Raw genomic sequence first — 21,472 nt, 5'->3', positions numbered from 1 at the left:
GATAATTCCCTAAATTTTCATAGAAACTATATGTCCTTTTTATTAAGCTAACTGTTTCTACCAACTTTATATTTATAAGAGTTATATTTGAACAATATAACTGTATTGCTTTTCAAATTATATTTGAAAAGCAATACAGCCTTTTTGGAGGGAAACTAGTCAATGTTTACTACTAACACAAGGAAATTGTTTTTCCAACCTGACTTTGAGCATTGTTCATTCATTGAAATCTTTCTTAATTAGAGGAAAAAACATAGTGATCATTTGTTCTTCTCACTCTTTGCATGAGCATTTCAGAGCTTAACTTAAGCTAATCAACTCATTAGTAAAGTTCTAGAAACTTGTAATTTTTGGATGAATGATTTTCCTGTATTTTCTGAAAACCAGAACCAATCATTGGGGAGTATAGATACTGGTGTAAAATCCTGCAGTCTTCTCTGATCCGTAATTGTGTTTCTTGGAATATTTTTGCCATCATTTCCTTAGCTGGATGGACTTTCAAGCTTCCATTCTTGTATGACTGGGTAGGTAATAAAATTATTGAAGTGTGACTTTGAGAATGAGCAACTAATAACTTTAAATTTACTGGCTGTTCCAATAATCTTAGCTTTCAGTGTCCCAAAAGGCAGCCTAGGAATCTTGCTTTTAGTCCATGTAGGCAATACTTGAGATGATCTTGAGCCATGTGGTTTTTTTAACAGAAGATTTTTAATGTTAAATAAGAAACTCTTTCTCACTTTCAGTTTGGTTGGTTTAGTCCACTGAGTTGTGTTGCTTTTCTTGCTAGGCTTAGTGGTTTTAATTCAAAGAAAGTAATGAAGAGAAGAATGCAAAATGCATCCTTTACACCACTAAACAACCACAGTAATATGTTCAGAAAATGTATTGAGCTGCCTAATCCAAAGCTCATGGAAGCTGAATGCAGATTGATGGCTGTGGGATGTAATTAGGCTTTGCAGACTTTTTTGGTTTTTAACCCTTGTGAGTTTTCCTGAGAAGCAGATAGTGAGGGAAAGATTGACAGTACCAGAACTAAGAGCCAAGGCTGCCTGGTGTCCACTCACATCTTGGACCCAACAGTTGCTTTTGAAACTTCAAATTTTGAAATTTCAAAGCTCAGCATACATTTTCAGATGGGCTGGTGGCACTGGCAGATAAGCAGGGTGGGATCTTGCTGACTCCATCCCTTTTGGCTGCCAGCTTTATTTAGTACCTGCCAGCTTACCTGGGGTGGGGAAACACTCCAGTTAACATCCCCAGCAATACAAGAGGATCCTTTTTAGCGGACTAATACCCAAAATTACTTCTAGATTTTTTGTAGTTTTTTGTTTCAAGTCAAGTTTCAATCATGCTGAGCAGTAAGACACAAGACTGTGGTAAGAGTTCTGCTGACCTTCAGTGTTTAGAACAATTCTTGAAGGTAGTGCAGATGACTACACATGGGTTTTTTATTTGCATTAGTCTAGACAGACTTTGTGACATGCTGCTGACTTCCTTTCCCCTCAAATGGGAATTCAGAATGAAAATAATACCATGGATGAGATACTGTGAACCATTATGATAACTCATGCTAATTGAAGTTAGATTTCAGGATTTATGAATTATCTCTGCTCATTAGATTAAACTAAAGAACTTTGAGGTCATTTAGTCCATTTGTGCTGGTACAATATACTCACTTCCTTTCCTCCTAGGTTGTATTTAGCTACAAAGAGAAAAGTCTTGTGCTGCTTTATTTGATGAACTGTTCCACGATCCAAAATGACTTCTCACAAAGTTTTTCCCTTCTCTTGTTCAATTGAAATAGTTTTCCCTTAATTACATCACTTTTGGTTGTTTCTTTTAATTTTTACTTGGAAACTTGAATTTTCTGTAACTACTGTGTTCTTAATTTCTTTGGTAAAAGAATCCTTTCTTTTGAGATCAAAGAATTCTGATATACATTAGCACTTTAATTATAAGCTACAGAATGATAACTGAATGAATAGGGTGAAGGCTTTTTTAGACTAGCAGGGCTGACAATTAAAAAGGCTTTAGCATGACTTGCAGCATAGCCTATTCTTTTTTTTTGTTAAATATGGCTATTATTGTAAATGAAGATTAATAATCACTAATAGCTACTGGGCTCTTTAGTGTAATATTCTGCACAAATAAACCTCTCAGTCCTGCTGCCTCCCTTCATAGCCCCTCTTTTGCAAATGTCAGTTGTTACTTAAGCAGAGTAAGCAGAAAGTTAACTCTGTCTGCAGTCGAGTTTAACCTCTGTCTCAGGGACACGGGGGTTTTGTGCAGAGAATTGCTGGAAGACTGGAGGCAAAATAAATATTAACAAATCAGCATAATATAGTGGTCTAATCCAATATTGCATCTGGAGCCTGCTGTTCTCAGAATGGAAAATTTAAACATTTGGGAATGGGCAGACAGAGCGATGCCTCCAGACTCCCTTGGGACATCCCTGTTGACTGTGACCTCAGCAGGGCCCAAGCAGCAGTGCTTAAAAACTGCAAGATTTAGTGTCATTTCCAGTTTTCCTGTTTCAAATGCCTTGAGAAGGCAGTATTGATAAAGTGAAATGGAGTTTAAATGGTGTTAGGAAACTTGGAGTTTGTTACTTGGTACCCACTCATTTTGCCTAATGAGTGAATTATAAAATCTGTCATTTTCTAAAATTTGTCTATAAATGAAAACTACTTTTTTTCTTTAAACCCACTGTCAATTTTGCATTCTGATCAATTCCTCATTCCAAAAATGTCCCATATAATTATTATAGGATGAAGCTTGGATGGATATATTGTACATTAGGCTTCAGAATCTTGCAGCATTATCCTATACCCAAAAGATCAGAACAGTTCCTGGAAGGCTTTTTAGTTTTTTCTGAAAATACAAGTGAAAAGCTTTAAAATGTGTTTTGTGGTTTTTATGTATGATGTAGACATAGTGCAATATCTTCTAGAAATTTCACTCTGATATCAAAATTCTTTTGAAGGTTATTTTAATTGAGTTTAAAGCTATTCAGAGTACATCAAATGCCCATACACATTGCCTTTCTACTGGCTGGGGGAGGGGGAATTCTCAGTGTCTAGAAAGTCTTAATGTATTTTTAAGTATGAAAATTAATATTATCTGTAATTGCATCTGTCTTCAGTTTTAACATATGGAAGAGTTTTGAGATGAGTTTTTCTCTGATCTCTGAATTGAAGTGCACTTACACATGTGCATCACTCTGGATGCTCCCGCTAATTCATTTGTTCACTCTGTGCCAGTGCCATATTCCACAGTGCTTTTTCACTTTGGGGGACAATTTATTTGGAATTTTACATAATATGGGGGAATTATGCTGAGTGCACACTGATTACAGTATGCTAAAGGACATTTTAGGATTCTGATACATTTTCATTCTATAGAATTTTTATAATTCCATCCTTTTCTCCCTGGCCTCGTGATCAGACCATTTCTCTGCACTGTAATTGTCTCTCATCTTGACATATTTGCCTTGCAAATCTTTTTTCCTCCTGTAATCCCTGTTATGTCAAAATTATGTTCCTCAGCTGTCCTTTTAATCTTCCCTTCTCCTCTTTCAGACATTGCCCAGGCTCCTGATGATGCTGTGCAGCAAATTCCAACTTGTTTTTTTTCTAAATAGTTCACTTTTTTCAGACTCCATCCCTTTCACTCTCCAGACTCCTCAACTACTTCCTTTTCATCTTACCTTTCACTGAAGTGATCAAATCTTCCCCCTTGTTGTCTTTATATTTGGAATAGCAAGTAGTAACATTACCTGCAGTATTGCAAGATTGTATTCTTTTAAAATGTGCTTCTCTGTGTAATATTTGCTGTTTCCATCAGTTGATGCTCCCTTTGTTCCTTTAATGCAAAAGCCACCTATAGATACAGTGGAATGAAATGGCCATCATAATTTAATGATTTTAGTAACAGGTGTATGATTATAGACCCAGATGTGCTAATAAATCTCAATTTTACCTTCAGATACTTGGAGCTTTACAGCTGGGGTTCCTTATGAATTTCAAGGGCCATTCTGTGATCTGAGTTTCCCTTCTCTATTTTATATAAATATTCTGTAATGGGGAAGATTATTTATTATGTCTTTAATCAATGTTTTTCAGGGACAAGTTAGAAAGATGAGGGAGTTTCTTTTTTTCAGGTAAAATGGCAGTCTCAGGATGCCAGCTAATTACAAAATACTTCAGTAAGTTCATCAAACTGACCTGGGATTTCCTAAGACTCAAAGAGTTTGTCAGACTTGGCATTTCCCCCAAGCCTGAGGGGAGGTTGCTCAGACCCAAACACATTCATCTTTAATTAATGTTTTCTTTTTAAAATATAACAAGTAACCTTACCCCACCTTTCTTTGTGAAGTTATACTGTTTAATTACAGATCTCCTTTTGAGTTTTAAATTTCAAATTATTACTGTAAGTCAACTGATTACTTCTTATTTTAGTTACATTGAAGATTGAATGTTCTGATATGAAAAACAGTGGGGAAAAAAAAAATCACAGAAATTCTGCCTTTGAATTCTGATACTAGTAAGAAGCTTAAATACTTTTCTGGCTTGGTAAATCCTATGCAAGTAAATCCAAGAGCAGAATAGAACCCCTAATTGAAGTAATTGCCTAAGAAGGAAATTGAGCCTCTTTGTGAACGTTACAGCAAATATTGGTGTCTGGGGGTAGCCCCAGTGAATTCTCCCCTGAGGTAGAATGTGCCTTTTAGTGTTGATGGGTGTTTCCTGTGAGCTCTGTACTGCAGCACGATGTATTTTCAGCTTCCCTGGGGTTCTCTGGTGTCTCTCCCCCAGGGCCAGTCTGTCGTGCTTAATGAACTGTCAGTGCTCCAATCCTCACTGATTAGAGCGACCTAAGAGGAAAAATTTGTTGATACCTTTGCATCAAGAGGTGGCAAAAGAGAAAACATATTTTCACTGTGTAACTATTAAATACCTCAGCTTTTCTAAGGTTGAGAGGATAGGGAGACTTTAATATGTAATGTCATTAATCTTTCCATAATGCTTATTCTCTTGAGTATGCTGAATTGACTGTCCAAGTTCTTCAAGGAACTATTTCCTCGACCCATCATGGATGATTTTCTTCAGGTGTTTCAACTCCTAAATTCCATTTCTTTCTTTCATTCTCCCTGGTTCTCCCTAAATTCTGTCTAAGGACTGCCTGCTGCCTAGCATATATATTCTTCTTTCGACATAATTGCAAATAAAATTTGGGCTAAACAGAGTATAGTTTGAGGCTCCTCTAATAGCATTTCTCATTCTCATCTCACAATCATGTCTGACTCATTTTGAAGGTCATGCAATGCAAAATTCAAGAATGGTAGTATATTAATGCATCTCAGTGTCCTGATATGATATTCATGTCAAAAAAGTGTATAAATGAGATTCAGATGGATGAGGAAAAGTAGAGAAAAAAATGTATTGTCACAATAATGGAAGATAAATAATAATGAACATCAAGGAGAATGACTGTTCGGTGCTGAAGCAGATTATATGCATTATTTTAATTAAGAGTGCTTAATAGTACATATGGTTTCCCTTGAATAATAATTGTGTGCTGATGAAGTATGATTAGAGACTTTTTTTTGGAGTTCAATTAAATCAAATCCATTTCTGTAAAAGAAGAGTGATTAAAAAGATGATATCAAGGTCTAAACTGAAGGCTGTGGTTGAAGCTTCCTATTGCTGATTTCTTTATTATTGCACTCCTCTGATGAGTATTATCTCATTTTTAACAATGCCACAAGTTTCAGACGGAGTCCTGTAGATTCAGCCGAAGAAGAGGCTTTACAGATCAAATAGAAACTTGGGAAGTACTTGGATGTCCTTGAATATGTGATCCTGGGATTGTTTCCAGTCTGGGAAGATTCTTGGTTCATGCATGTCTCTTGAAGCTTGTGAGGAGATACTCAGATTAATTAGGGCTGCAAGACAACATACTGTTTTCTGGGCTGATCTGTTTCTGTGGAGTGCTTGTGAACCTGGGTGATTAAATGCAGACTTGCACTGCTGCTTTTTTTTATCTGTAAGTCATTACTGTCTGCCTCGGAAGGCTCCGAGACCAGCAGGGCCCAGCCAACTGTCTGGCAGCTGTTAACAAAATTATCAATTATCTTGTTGGGTCCCATCATCTTGTGCTTCCATTATCCTGTGAGTAAGGAGGGCTGGTTGTGCCAACATCCTGATTGGTGTCCTAGGCACACAGATAAGGCAGGGAAGGGGAATAGCACACACAGGGAATGCTGTCCTGTAGCCTGGGAGATGGTGGTGTCCAGGCTCTTAATCACAGCCTGGTGTGTGTTTTCATACCAGTCCACAGGAATCTGCACTGATGCCTCTTGTCTGCAATTCTGAGAGGGCTTCAACTTTCTTTACTTAAAACTTCCCTCTATTACAAGAAAAAATGCATTTTTTGTGCTTAAGCATGTGCACTGATAGCTAGCTGCATGTTTTACCCTGCAAATGTCTTTATTACACATGCAAATAAAGAAAAGCAAGTATGTAGATTTGGTTTCAGGTAGTTAACATCTCCCCAAGATGCAATTTCTGTACCCTGATCATTGCCATTGGAGATCTTTCACTCTGATCTATGGAGATACATTTTGCTTCATATTTCGTTATATATTTCTCTTTGTACCAGAAGAATAGTTAAATCTGTTTCCTCAGGACTGCCTGTGGCCAGCTTCAGGCAGCTAACATTGCTTCTTTAGAAAGGATCCTGCACTGCTTCTCTCTCCTCTTCCACACCTGAAGAGAGGCAGAGAATGAAAGAATCTAAAAGGTCCTTTCCTGTGCAGTGATGGTATCTGGGTTTATGGGAGTGCTGTGTGCAAATCATTCTGCTGTAGAGGAAACTTTTTTTGAGTGTTTGTCACCCTTAGAGTCCGCAGCTGGTGACCAGAGCAGCCTGGCTTTAACACTGGAGCTAAAAAAGAATTCACACTAGGGCAAATTTTTAAAATTCTCTATAAGAAATCGAGCACGAGGGTTTGTAAAGATGTAAAGATTTGTCTTGTCATGGAGTGGCTTCCTCAGCCAGAGCTCAAGGATTGCAGAGACCATTCTGCCACATCCTTTTGCATGCTCACAACCACACACACTGGGGAAAAGGCTGACCCTTTTTGCTAAGGTTTTAATCTGGTGGCCCTTCTAGAAGTTAATTCAACACTCTTTTTGCAGGCAGATACCATGAGATTTTGACATGCATAAATATGAAACAGATGATTAGAATGTCATCTTGAGATTATTGCTGCTTGCATTTATGTGCTCCACAGCTGACTCCATGGCTTGCTGTGTAAGCAGGAACCCTGTGCAGACAGAAAGTGGCTCTGCCTCAGCTCCAAACAAACTGGGCTGAGCACAGGTTCATGTGCAGAGTGCCAAGCCTAACTCAATAAAGCCATTATCTTGGAAGTGAGTTAATCATCCCTCTTCCCTGCCCCTGCGGTAACAAGAGCATGAGAACTGCCAGGAGTGGGCCAGGCTCTGACTGTGTGAGGAGCAGCGTGGTGTGGATAGAAGGTAGGAGTGGAAAGAAACTCTGGATAACAGCAAGGAGTTATAACCCAGAGCGTGGTGAATCACTCCTCACTATAAATTAATGCAATTCAAAATATATTTTTAATAGAATCACATAAAATCCTGAGTTGGAAGGGATCTACAAGGAGCATTGAAGTCCAACTCCTGGGACAGCCCCATCAATCACACCATGATATTAGAAAATTCACATAAATGCATTTAGATACACAAAAAGTATGTATTTCCATATACATATAATCTGAAAAGCAGTAATTTCTGCATGTACACAAAAAGCAAAGCAGACATAAGTAGGAGTTGCTTTTTTGTGCAAGAAACTGAAAGTAGTGGGATGAATGATCATTCCCAGCTGTGATCAAAATCCATACAAAATGTACTTTCACTGCTGTAAGTGCTGTATATTACTAAATTGGCCAACAAATTAGATTTTAAGCAAATTAGTCACTTAAGAGGACACTTTTGACCTTAATTTCTCAGTGCCTGAGAACCTCATCATGAATCATGTAGAAAACACGGTGTATGATCGTGTAAATAGAGATCTGTATTCCAGAGCCAGCCCAAGTTACCACAGTTCTGGATTATCTTCACATGTAATTTTGGGGATGCCTAGTGCTGTGTGGCACCCTAATACAAACAGTCAAGTTCTGCTTGCTGTGCACAGGATACCTGAAAAGAGGGAAAGTCCATGTTTTATTCACATTTACTTTTATTTCCTAATCAATATTTTCTGTTCTAAGAGTAAATAAAACAATATTAAATTATTTAGGGGCGGGGAGTGTTGAAATAAAGTATTTAATATTTGCAAGACCTCACACTTCCCTTGTTCAGAAATAGGTATTTCTGATGAATTCCTCTGCTTTGGTTCACTTACTGCAGCACAGACTCACCATAGTCCTTTCTCAGAGAGCCCTCTACTGTCCTAAAACACAGCATGTTCCATTCAGCATCTGATACCCCAAAATTTCATTTGATCTGTGCTGTGAATACATGCCTTGGTGCCAGGGTGGACTTCAGTAAGGGGAAAAAAAAACAAAACAGAACAAAAAACCCACAACTAACAAACATGTGGTATTACTGAATATTTAAGAAATTTGAATTTTTGAAGTTTGACAGCTTAAAGGCAAAATGAACGTGGTTATGGCCATATTTCTGTTTCTTTGACTCATGATGGGAATGTGGTTTTCAGAAAGATAGGGGCTCAAGGAATGGGTTGTTTTCTCATGTTCCTTCCTCTGATTTTTCTTGTGTGAATCAGTTAATTTTTTTGGAAGGTGATGAATACAAAAAAAAAAGTCCTGCTGTGTAGACTGATTCTGCAGGAAGTTTTTCCACATTAAATTGAGATCCCACTATTAAAAATGCTCATTAATTTATCATGAGGCTCACGACTGCTGCCATTCATCTTGTAACACTAGGTGCTGAAATTGTTATTGCCAGGGAATCACGATTTCATTTAAATAGACTCAATTTCTCATGTTTAATTAAAGAAGTCTGATAACATTAAGAAAGTTGAGTGGAGAGGGGGAACCAGAAGAAAGCATATTCATGAAATTTGCTTGTATTAATAAAAATATTTCTTCAGTTTTGCAGTGGGGAGAAGATGGGTGAGGCTGATTATTTTAACATTTGAGATTACTAATACTGTGGTTCTGAGAGGGGATCTTAATATATGCAGATATTCATTCCTTATTGGCATGGGTGTGGAGGCTGAAGCTGCTGTTTATGATTTGTTTAATATCAGAAGATCTCAGCAGGTCACTCTGCTCATCAGTTTGTGGGAGAGAGACCCTTGATGCAAAAGATGAACACCTGAGATTAGGCAGTGCAACATCCAGTCACAAACCTTAAACCTTTCCACTCACCCTAAGGAAGGAAGAAGAGGAAAACAGCGTTATTTTCAACTCAGTGTTACTGAGCCCCCAAAACAGGACAGAATCTTGCCATGTTCTTTCCTCCTCCATGAACCCCAGGGGTAATGCAGGAAGGGAGAGGTGCCAGGTGTAAGGGCAAATGTGGCTTGGAAAAAATAAAGCTGATTTCAAAGGAAGATGAGGCTCAGAGCTGCTCAGCCCCAAGGATTGTTTGGGTCTGTTGTAGGCAGGGCCAGGGGGATGCTGAGTCTGTAGCTGAGACTACCTCAGCTCTACCTCACTACCATGTTAAATTAGCTCCCATCTCACATGATTTGTCATGGTTTTGGTGGATTGGATGCCATGTGTGTGCTGGTTTCCTCAGGAAGTGCACAGATGTCAGTAAAGTGTTGTTAACATGCGTAGAATAAAATTTTAAAGTATGTTGCAGTGGCGTAGGGCTTGAAATGCAAAGGAGTTGCTGCTGGTTTCAAGCAGCTGAGCATAATCCTTTCCAGCAGGTAAAACTGGAGTATGGCATTGCTGAAGACAGTGTTTACAGAAGGATAAACATGGCAGTTTACCTGATTTTTTAAGTTATGTTGTTTGTAACTTGGCATATGAAGAGATCTGAGATGTCTGTTTAGATTTTAACACTCCTAATGCAACTAAAAATGTCCTAAAGGCTCAGCACTTCCACCCACTGAGGCTTGCATAGCACAGGCTGGATACAGCACAGTTTCAAATTTCACTAAACAAAAAACACCCAAAAAACCCCAAGACTGTGTGTAAACTTCTGTGTTAAAGAAACTGCCTGCACACCGCACGCTGATGTTTATTCTAGCAGATTGATCTCTCTCACGCATAATATTTTCATATCTTCATATCCACTAAATACATTTTAATTTTATTCATCTTGCAGGTTTCTGCTGCTGTGGCAGAATGGAGGATGGGTGGCTGTGCCTGCCTTGTCAGAAAAACCAGACAGCACTTTGGGCTGTCCCTGCGAGGCAGGCTCAGTAACAGCATGCCCCCAGAGCAAAACTGAATCTGTGGGAAAGAGACTGTGGGGAGCCTTTCACATTTATCTAGCCTGGCCTTAAAGTATTCATATTTAAAAAAAAAAAAAAAAAAAACAATTAAATTTGTATGCCAGTAGACTTGCTTTATGTTGCTGGTAGGCAGCTTGGATATTTGAGGAAGAAAGTTGTCTTGAACAGTGAGTTTAACTCCCTGAGAAAACAGCTGTGACATACAAAAAAACCCCAACCAAACCTGTGATGAATCCCCCCAAATTTCACTTTATTTCCTTTCCTTATTTGCACTGTAAAACAGCTAAAATGGTAAAGTATATTTATAATTTATATAGAGGGACATATTCTGTGTGTTTAATCCAGGTATTTCTTTTTATGTCGTAGACCTTTAGATGTTGTTGTTCTAACTGATGTTCCTGAAAATTGGCTTTTATAGTCAAATTAGGCTCATAGATAGGTAGAATTGGAAGAGTACATAGTTCCTGATGGAATAGTTTGTAAAACCCTGGAAGAGAAAATAAGCTACAACATCATTTGGAAATGTCATGTGATACTGAATCATCTTTCACACCAGCATTTTTTTGAAGTTTGTGCTTTTTCTTTTTTAGATTTTGAGATCTACACAGTGTCAGAGAAGTAAAAGCAGTTATTTCCTTCCTACAAAGATGCCTTAAAAAGACCTTGAAATAATGTTACCTTGCTATAAACCCATTTTAAATATTCAGATTTGTTTTGCAGTATGCATAGAATCACAGAATGGTTTGAGTTGGAAGGGACCTTAAAACTCCTCTTAGAGCTTTGCCATGGGCAGGGACACCTTCCACTATCCCAGGTTGCTCCAAGCTAAATCCAGCCTGGCCTTGGACACTTCCAGGGATGGGGCAGCCAGGGCCTCCCCACCCTCTTAGAGAACAAATACAATATAACTCTACAGTTATAGTTACATTCTATATTAATACCTATTTTTAAAGTAATTGGAAGTTCATCAAATAAATTTTCATTTACTGAAAAGCACCTTTCCCACAGCCAAGTGCAGTGCAAGTTTTAGTCATTATTTTTTTCTTTTTAAAATAAGAAAATAATTTTTAGGATGAATTAGCATTTGAACTCTAAGATCTTTTCTTAGACTTGATAATCACGTAAATGTTGCATCAGTTATTGTGTGTAATGTTTGTGTATTATGTATAAATTCTATTTGAGAAGTTGTCATTAGTGTTTTAACCACTTCAGAATGGGAATAGAATCAATCATGCTGTTTTAGCTTTTCACTTCATGAGAAAATTGTTGTCTTTACTCTTTGCTAAACTATGCTTGCATTTAATAATTCAGTAGTCAGTCTGATGCATTCTTCACCTGGGAAAAGGGGGCCAAAGCTTGTCTTTATTTTCCATGTATATTCAGTGTTGCGCTCAGGGGAATGGTATATCCAAAAATAAGACTATAAATAAGAAATTGGTAGCCTTTTCTGTCTGGCTGCTTTATGTGGGTTTGATATATGCTTCTGCAGCATTATTACTTACTCTGTTCAAATCAATGCTCTGAGCTTTCCTTTACATGATTGATTTCTTCCAGATTAGCCCAGGAAGTACGTGATTTAATAAACACCACCACTACCTGTTTGCTAACACACAGATGTCTGCAGTGTTAGACAGGGACTATAAAATTTCTGAAAGTGCTTCAGTCAGTCATAAGATTTGGATGGTATCACTTTATTTAAGCAGGAAAAAGAAAACATTTGGTCTGCTATAGTCAAAAGCAAACTAAAACTCTTTGGAAGAAACAGAAATAAGGCAAGAATTTATAAAAACGACGCCAGGTTCTGCAGAAGATGATGATAAAAAGGAAAGTTGCTTACTAGGGTATTGTCCTCTTTAAATGCCACATCCATGTTTCATAAAAAAAGCTTTTTTTTCCTTGCATTTGTGTTCTTAAACATTATGGCAACAGATTGTAAAGTATCAGCAACAAAGCGTAACTGTTGGTGTCCCTTCCTAAAACACCTAGGAATTTGTAGTTGTATTACCATGAAGTGAAAGTTTTAGCAGCAATGGGCTGTCAAGGAGGAATTTAAGTGTTTTGTGTGCTGTCCTGGGGTCCAGTGGGTGTGGGCTCCATGTGGAATCCCTTCTTTTTATTAGGAAGTTATTTCAGTGTCACAGTTGCTTGTCTGTAGCAGGTCACAGGGTGCTCATGTTCTGGGCAGTGTGTCTCACAGGAGTTCCACGCAGGACATGGAAGGATTTTGTGTGGCATTTGGATATTTAGAACCAGATTTTTTACAAATTACAAATTTGTTACAAATCTGGTTTAGGTACAGTCTTGTACAGGTTTTAGTTTGCCCTAACAGTTTCATTTTTTGTCTTTCCATAATACCTCTCTCATATCTCTGTTTTAAAAAACATGATGTTTTTCAATAATCATAAAAAAACCAATGCTTTTTAATGCTTTCCAGACACTTTTTGTGTATAATCAGATAGATAATGTAATGGCCTTTGAGCACTGATGGCCTGAGGAATTGGGAAGTTTCTTCATAAGAAGTTACTGTGGAATACTTTAACATAGCTGTCCAGACATGGTATTTTTTAAGTTCACTCTTAGTTCTTTGTCTTTTCCTGATAATGGCCTGACATAACATTATTCCTCCCTATATATTTTTCTCTCTATATAAGGCAGTTTGTTTTTTTTTCTTGGTGCCTTCTGTGATGTAGTTTTCTCTAGAGGTGAATCTCCACAGCTTCACAGCAGTCTGATATACAGAATATTCCCTCAGTCTCTGTACCCAAACCAGTCTGTGGCCAGGTCATTTCTTCTGTGCTTTCTGAGAAATGTTGTGAGGTTCTATTAATCTTTCTCAAGGAAACTTGTATTTCTGATATTACCCTGCTTTCATCCACTTTCCTGGGAGATGGTTTTCCTTTTCAATCGCTGTACTGTTGTTTTTAATATTACCAAGGCTTGTTGTCTTTTCCTGCTACTTTCTATTGCAAAATTAAAATGTTATTTTTGGCACAGAGACTGTCATATTGCTTTTGAAGGATAGATATTATTCTTTCCCCCCCGCCAACACCTTGGGAAGAATTGTACAATACGATTCTATTCAGTCCACATTTTTATCAACACGGTCACCAGCACCTGAAGCCATCCCATTTTACAGCACAGCCTTACAGGTATTTTTCCCCTTTTTGCAATATCAAGATATAAAGAAGATGAATGAAAGTTTCTTGCATGTTTTTGTCAGTGTGTTTTTATAGCTCCCATGAACAGTGATGGACTTGGCAGCCTGGAGACTGAAATCCTCTGTTTAATCACAGCTAGGTGTAGTTCAGCAGAAAGATGTATTTCTATACACAGCCCTTGTAGCATGTCTAAGCCTCAAGCTGGAGAACTGACCTTCTGTAAGCAGAAAAAAGCACTTGGGCCACTCAGCCCCTGCCTTATCTGGGAGCTGTTCAAAAAGAGGCATTCATGCCATTGAGTTTTTGTGACAGGTGCTGAGTGGGCTGAGGGGCTCTTTGGGGAGTTTCTTTCCCTGGGTTCCTGAGAGAAAGCAGCGTTCTGTCCAGTCTGGAGGTTGTGCATCTGCGTGCATCGAGTTGTCACATTGCACTTCAAAAGGCTGTGGCTTTCCAGGTCAGCTTGCATTTAGCCCTAGGCTTGATCTTCTGATCATTAATGTCTCTGATTCTTTATTTTAGTTGTGAAAAGTTCCAAAATCCAATAGCTGAGACCAGAGAACTGAGTAAAACTGTAAACTTCATTCCCATGTTCAGAGTATTGAGATATTTTATTTGATAACAAAGCAAAAATGTCCTTCAGAGAATCCTGCAGCATCCCAGAGAAGGCACACTGCACAGAATTCTTGTGTCATAAATTGTATTCCCTGAACATTTTGAGATGTTGTATAGAAAGGCAATGACCCTGGTCTTGTGCTTATGGGCTTTTAATAATATGTGCTTATGGGGTTTTAATAACACTTCCCTGAAAATCCAATGTATTTAAAACATGTGTTGTTCTAAAAGAAGTGCTGGTTATTAAATGTGCTGGAAATAATTTGACTGGGTTTTGGGTCTTTTTGTATTTTTCAGCTAACAGGACAAGTGACTTTGCAAATTGCCACTGATCCAGTTTTGCCGTTCAATGCCCTCAACATCGCGTTAGAAGTTCAGAACAGTCTGAAAGGTAATTTTCATTCGAGGAATATTGTTCTCCATTAATACAGGGGGGGAAAAGCATCATGTAATCCCTGATACGTATTTTCAATTACTGAATAATAGTGATTTTACTAGTTAAATAGGGTCATTATATAATGCTGAATAAAATTCAGGTTTTGTTGCCATAAAGTTTTTAGATTTCTTCTGATGTTACTTTGTCATTTAAGCAATATAGGTTACCTGTAGTGTCCTAAGACCTTTGAAAAATATTTCTGGTTTTAGGTTTATGAAACTCTCAAGTTGATCTCTTAAATAGAGAAGTAAGTTCTATAAAATCACACCCAAACTTCACATATCCTTCAGCAGATTGTGAGGTCGTATCTCAAATGTAAAGACTTTCTGCAATCTTGAGGTGCTACCCCTGCATTTCATCCCCTCCCTGCACACTTTTCTGTAACACATACTCATAGAAGTCTGATACCTTTTCTTTAATCTTTGCCATCCATCATTGTGAAGATGTAGGAGTCGGTAGGCAAGTATTGGTCTGGAATCATCTAAAAAGACAAGTAATTTTACCTCTGTTTTGCCACTAAACATTGGTTTAGTTCAGCCTAAACACAGCAGGGGATGATCATCAAATGGAAAGTGTGTCTCAGCTGGTATTCCTTCAACTGAACATGAGATTACTTCTGTTGTTCTTCCTTTTTCTTTATTTTGAGTAACAGGAAACGTTGATTTAAATTGACTTTTTTTTCTCTAACTTCAGTTATATCATTTATCTCTACCACTTCAGGGGAGAGAAAATTATTTCCTAGGCTGTAGGGCCAGCAAGATAAATTTTCTCCCAGCTGTTCACTCTGGAGTTTTGTTTAATGATTTTTCTCATGGCTTTCATGTTTTGTCTGTCTCTGGCTTGCATAAAAAAACAGTTCATTTTCAGTTTGGAAAACATTAAGACAATGGTCCTTTTTCAGTTACTTAAATGAAAAGTTGTACTTTTTTATGTGGCTTAAAACTGTAAATGTAGAAAAGGTGAAGGTAAACCTGCATGACATGGAAAATATTTGTTCATTAGGCTTAATTTTGTGCCTCTGGGGTCTGGTTCAGCCAATTCCTTGAACACAGACTGTATTTCCCCTTGGACTCTCTCACATGCTTGAAGTTAAATTTTGTTTAAATATTTGAGTCACTATTTTGCAGTCTCATGGATGTACTCACAAAAGGTTGTGTGTGCCTCGATACCTGTTAACACTGCCTTTATTTTCATTTCTAGAGGATTTAACTCTGTAATGTGGTGGGTGTCTGTACAATTAGCTCTGCTAAATTCCGTGGGATATTACTCAGCACTTCAAAGAGCATTTCTTACATTCAGGGTAGTGTGGATGACAGGTTGTGTCACCCCAACACCTTCACATGGCTCGTGGTCTGTTCCTCAGGGAGATGGGTAGGAGGCTGTTAAGTGACATGTGTTCTCTCCCCTTGCACACACCAGAACTCCTGGAAACAAACCACTGCTTTTGGGTTTATCTGAAAGGAAGGGTTGGGGCTGGAGAGATCTCTTTTTCTGCCTCTGATGATGGTCTTCTGTCATAAATTATCCAGATGGAGGTTCCAAGACTGAAATCCAGGTCCCCAGGCAGGGCTAGTCAGGCTGCTGCCTGTCTATTCACAGATGTGATATTTTAGACAAATTCATAAATAAGTGACTGCTTAGAATATTCTCATTAGCCACACCTTGCAGTTGTGTGGGATTTGTGCCTTCTATTTAAACTCAAGACCCATTTTAACCTTGTATCCTATGAAAATCCAATTTATCTTTTGAGGTAGGGTGCAGACAAGATGTCAAATCTGGTGTGCGAAATATACAAATAATGTTTTTAAGCAGTCCTGTAGAAGTGCTTTGTATATATATGCAAGTAAAAAGGTACAGTCACTTGTATAGAAGTGTTTTGTATGTATACAAGCTTTTTTATCCAGACCATATTTGTATTTTCTACTGAAAGCTCTTAGCACTGTGCCTCCTGTAGCCTGTCTTTAAAATCTGGTGTATGTTACAGCAAGTTTCAGGGGTTGATGATGGAGATTATCAGGTGTCTCATTAGGATTAAAAGCATTTCTGTACCTTTGCACCTGACTGTCCCAGCAATAACAAGTACACCCACCCAGTTTACACAAAGAAAGCCAGCCAGCTTGGTGCTGTCCCTGGCTTGGGTGCTGTTGAAGCTGATGTCATTTATTATTGCCAGTCACTTTGGGCTCCTGCAGACCTTCCAGAATTGGTGTCTGTGCCCCAGCCCTGAGTTGTGGCTGTGCAGCAGCAGGCAGGCGAGGTCAGATCCCCACTTGTGGCTGTCAGCACAGGCTGCTGGAGCAAATTGTAGCCATCTCTGATAGGCACTGGCTGAGAGGGAGAGGCTTATGAAGACAAATTAAGGGTGGATGAGATTTTCTGGTTTTGCAGAAGTGCAGGAGCCGTGATTTAAAGCTCTTTGGCTGACGCAGTGTCAGCTGTGTGTGGGTTCCTATCAGTTAGGCCCTTTCTTCTCCCCAGAATGGATGTTTTACAGATGTTACAGCAGCTGAAGTACTTGGGGTGATAATAGTAGGCAGCACTAGCAGAAGTTTAAAATATTGTGGTTTACGATAAGTCGTTCCCAGGGAAGTCTGCGTGACTTTCCACAGCCTATCTCTACCCATACATTTCAAAACATCAGGCTAAACTCTGTCCTTAGAAAAATCAATAGAGAAACATATCTCTCTCATTTACTTGATGGCTGCATGCTCATTGCCTACAGCTATCTGCTGCTCTTCAGCTTGGCATCATTTTACCTTCTTGACTGTGTTTCCCTGATCATTCTGTGTGCTTTTCAGAGTTACTCTCCCCTCCTGTCTGTAATGTTCAGAAAATTCCCCTCTTTACTGTTCCCACCCTTTATTCTTGACTGCAACAGAGGTGAAAAATGCAGCAAATCTGTATATAAGACAGAAATACCTCTTTTGTCATGAGGCACTGGCATCTTGTCTTCAGCATCCATTCAAGGTTATTATGTATTAGTAACTTTTTTCAGCCTTTAAAAAAACCAGTCGTGGAAAAATGCAATTTTCATGGACAAACATTTAGATCTGAAGGGCAAGAATGAGTATCTATTCTGTGTTAGTAGGCCACAAGTTTCAGCAGGTCTGTACAAAGCCATTGATAACTTCACAGAATCATAGAATAGCTTGAATTGGAAGAGACCTTTTGAAGGTCATTTATTCCAATGCAGTGAGCAGGGAAATCTTCCAGTAGATCAAGATGCTCAGAGCCTCATCCAGCCTGGCACTGGATGTTTCCAGGATGGGGTATGCACCACCTCCCTGGGTAACCCAGTGTTCCACCGTCCTCATTGTAAGAGTTCTCTTCTTCACACCTAGTCTAAATCTAATACTTTGGTTTAAAACCCTTACCCCTCATCCTATTTCAAAAGTTTGTCCTAAATTTTCTTGCAAAGCCCCCTTTCAGTATGGAAAGAGCACAGTAAAGTCTCCTTGGAGCCTGCTCTTCTCCAGGCTCCTGTATTGGCCTGCACATAGTAAAACGTCACCACATTCCTCTTTAGCATAACTTCTTTGCAAAAAGACTTGGAGCAGCAATAGATTAGTTTACTTGGACTATAGCAGTCATGGTAGCAAAATTGAAGCTGATGGCAACATGTTCTTTGCACTAAGGATGTCTGGATTTGTGTTTCTGCCCCTTTAGGGTGCTTGCTGTAAAGCTTTCCCATTCAGATTTTCTACTGCCAGGTCTGCTTATCCTATTTTGCAGAGCATGAAAAATGTTCCTAGTGAATACAGCAGCACATCATAGCTGATTCAGAATTTGCCAGCTAATCAAAACCTGAAGCAATTTCCCTTCTCTCTTACATGCAAGCACATGTTCACATATATGGTAAGCAAGCATCATGCCTTAAAATGCTGATTTGTCTGTGCTCCCTTTCCTGTATTTGTAGGCAAGTACTTTCATAACAGAGGGCACAAACACAATTTAAAAATGTTAAATCTCTAGCTGTGCTTTTCATAAGAGCAATCAGTTACACAGGGAAAGGCTATTGTATTCAGTGTCTGTAAAAATATCTGTTTGGTGTAACTTGTTTCTGAATAGGATCCAGTTACATTTAGCAAATGCAGTGAAATTCAACAGTGTAATTCCCTGATCAAGAGTGCACATGCTCTTGAGTCACTTTCCTGTGTTTGCAATTTTATTTTTATAGCAACTAAACAACTAGCTTAGATGATTCATCATGATTCACACTGGAGACGAAAGGACAAAGAATACAAAATATAATAATGTGGCATTGTTTTCTCTTAAACGAGGTAACACTTGTGCTCAATTTTCTCTGTAAAAGCATCAAAGGTCCTTAAGACATCATTAGATAATGCAGGGTTTTCTTGAGGAGTCATTTGCCCTTCCATTCCCATCTTCTCAGCCTGAGAAAAGCATAAATCAGTTTCCCTTGGTGGTGCAGTCCAGTGTGATGTGATGCCTGTTCTGCCCTTAGTTGGCTGAGGTAACGCTGCCCATACTTGCAGGTTTTGTAGTGAAGCATGAAAAAAGGGCCTGGGTGTTTGTTTTCTGACAAGAGTTGGTTTAGGGGCTATGGAGAACAGGTGAACATTTACAGGATTTTTCATGTTTAAAAGGATGGTCTGGTTGGCTTCAATTCCAAGTACAGAAAGATGGATTTTCCCTTTATCTCACCTTCCCTACTGAAAAGGCAGAGCTGACATTTGCAATTGTTTATATAAGATTCAGAATAAAAACTATAAGTTTTACATTATTTGGAATACGAAGTGCTTTGCTGAAACCAAAGGATTCTTTCTAACAGGGTGAATTTAAACATTTCCATATGGAAACAAGTCCCAGGGTAAGGTGTGCACAGTGCCTGCATTATACACATGGGAATGGGAAGTTCTTCAGCTGCACAGGATGTTTGCCAGAGATTTGAAAATTAAGGATAATGATATTTTGCAAATATCTTAAATGTAACAAGCTTATATGCTTGAGGAATATTTTTCTGAGGCATCAACTTAGCTCGATCAGAATTTCAATTACTGCAGACTCAGAGAGATACCAACCCTTTATATGAAGATACCAGCACGCCTGTTACTCATTCTTCTTAGGGAAAGGTGGATTGGTCAAGTGTCATTAGCAAAGGAGCCTTGTTCCAAACCAGGGCAGACATAAACCATCTTCCCTCACTCCTGTTCTCCCAGGGAGCTGTGGTTCATTGTTGAAATTCATCTTGATATCTCAGGAAATCTGACAGTTTCTCTCTCACTAGCATCTTTTCTCTCTATGTATCCTGGATCATTTCATGTTTTGCTAGATTGGAATGTGCTAGTCAGCTGAATGACAGGAGTATATGGGATCTATGAACTCCTTTTCCTTCACTGGAATGTATCCAGTAGCAAATCTCTCATTCCAAATGAGAGGGAGAATATATTATATTCTGGCATTTCCTCGGATTTCTTAGTTATACCTGTTTGCTTTTCCATTCCTATTATGTGCTCACCTTTCAGACTCCAACCATGAATAATTTGAGAAATGGCTTGGTGTTTGTCCTGATTTTAACTAGAATAATTTTCTTCCTGGTAGCTGGTACTGTGTTTTGGATTTAAGATGAGGTAAAGTTTGGTAACCCACTGATTTTTCAGTTGTTTAGTAGTGCTTACCCTGAGGACTTTCCAGCTTCCTGTGTTTTGCCAGAGAGGAGTTAGAGGAAGCTGGGAGGGAGCATGGCCAGGACAGATGAGCTGAACTGGCCAAAGGGGTATTTCATACCAGAGAACATCATGCTCAGTTTAAACTGAGGTGGCCAAGGAGGCTGATTGCTCTGGGGCCAGGCTGAACACAGTCAGCCCAATAAAACTGCTCATCACTTGTCTGTCTTGGGTTTTATGTCTCTCTTTTGGTTTTCTCCCTTTTTGATGCTATATTATTACTATTGTGATTACAATCATCATCATTATATATCAATTATTAAACTGTTCTAATCTCAGCCCATCGGTTTTAACTTACTGATTCTTCTCCCCATTCCACCAGGGAAGCCAGTGGGTGGTACTCCCTTGCCAGCTGAAGTTCAGCCATGTCAATGATCCCCAGTTACTATTTGTGATTTTTCCATGTGTATCTTCAACAATAAAGCTGAAAATTCATTGAACTTGAGTCCTGAACCACTTTCTTGGCTTAATTATCTCAGTCAGTAAGGTACAGAACTCCTTGAGGTTTCCACATTCTGGTAGAGGTGAGACAGCTCCTAGAGCTGCATGGTTTATGTTGATTAAGGCATTATTTGAAAGATCTAAGGATAGTTGGATTTCTTGTCAACAGGCGAAGTGAATCTTAACCTTAAAGATAATTTCTGCACTCTGGAAATGTTTGTGCTGACTGATACTGCTTTTGACTTTCTGTCAGCTTCAGGCTCTGCTTTCTGTCTCCATGTGCTTGTAAAGATGAAAGTGGTCATGCACACTCTGGGAAAGGAGGCCACACTCTTCACCTGCACTGCAGGTGGGAGGAGGCTGCACATTCACACTGCTCCAATTCACATTTCTCTTTCTGGACTATGAACAGGGAAATACTGAAATCCTGGTGTACTGAACCTAGGTGCTGCAGGCTTTTATTCTTTTGCTGTCTGAGTGGGGTTGCTAACAAAGCAATAGTTAACACTCCAAGTTTAAAAGGTTTTGAAAATATTGACTGGATTAGAATATGCATTAGGATATCAATTAAAGTTGGCTCATTGGCATATGACTTAAGTGATTAAGAGGAGCAATTTCACATACCCTCTAAAATTGCTGTTAACCTCTAAGATTCTAAAATGTTGAATCAAATTCAATTA

The 21,472-nt window shown here is 38.7% G+C and overlaps 1 protein-coding gene across 6 annotated transcripts in view; it reads left to right on the top strand.

Annotated features, from left to right (window-relative positions):
* NAALADL2 (N-acetylated alpha-linked acidic dipeptidase like 2) overlaps positions 1–21,472 on the top strand; it is a 415,927-nt gene that overhangs the window by 377,454 nt on the left and 17,001 nt on the right. For 5 of the 6 annotated variants that reach the window (XM_058844296.1, XM_058844298.1, XM_058844297.1 and 2 more), the window contains one exon: positions 14,526–14,619. In XM_058844296.1, coding sequence (XP_058700279.1) covers positions 14,526–14,619 — 94 coding nt within the window. Of the gene's footprint in view, positions 1–14,525; positions 14,620–20,673; positions 20,779–21,472 lie in introns of those variants that run through there. The other variant, XM_058844300.1, reaches the window with a different exon arrangement.

This window comes from Poecile atricapillus, chromosome 8, assembly GCF_030490865.1.
Source record: "Poecile atricapillus isolate bPoeAtr1 chromosome 8, bPoeAtr1.hap1, whole genome shotgun sequence".
NCBI lineage: Eukaryota > Metazoa > Chordata > Aves > Passeriformes > Paridae > Poecile > Poecile atricapillus.
The sequence above is the reverse complement of the archived record's forward strand: the minus strand, read 5'-3'. Positions and strand labels throughout refer to the sequence as shown.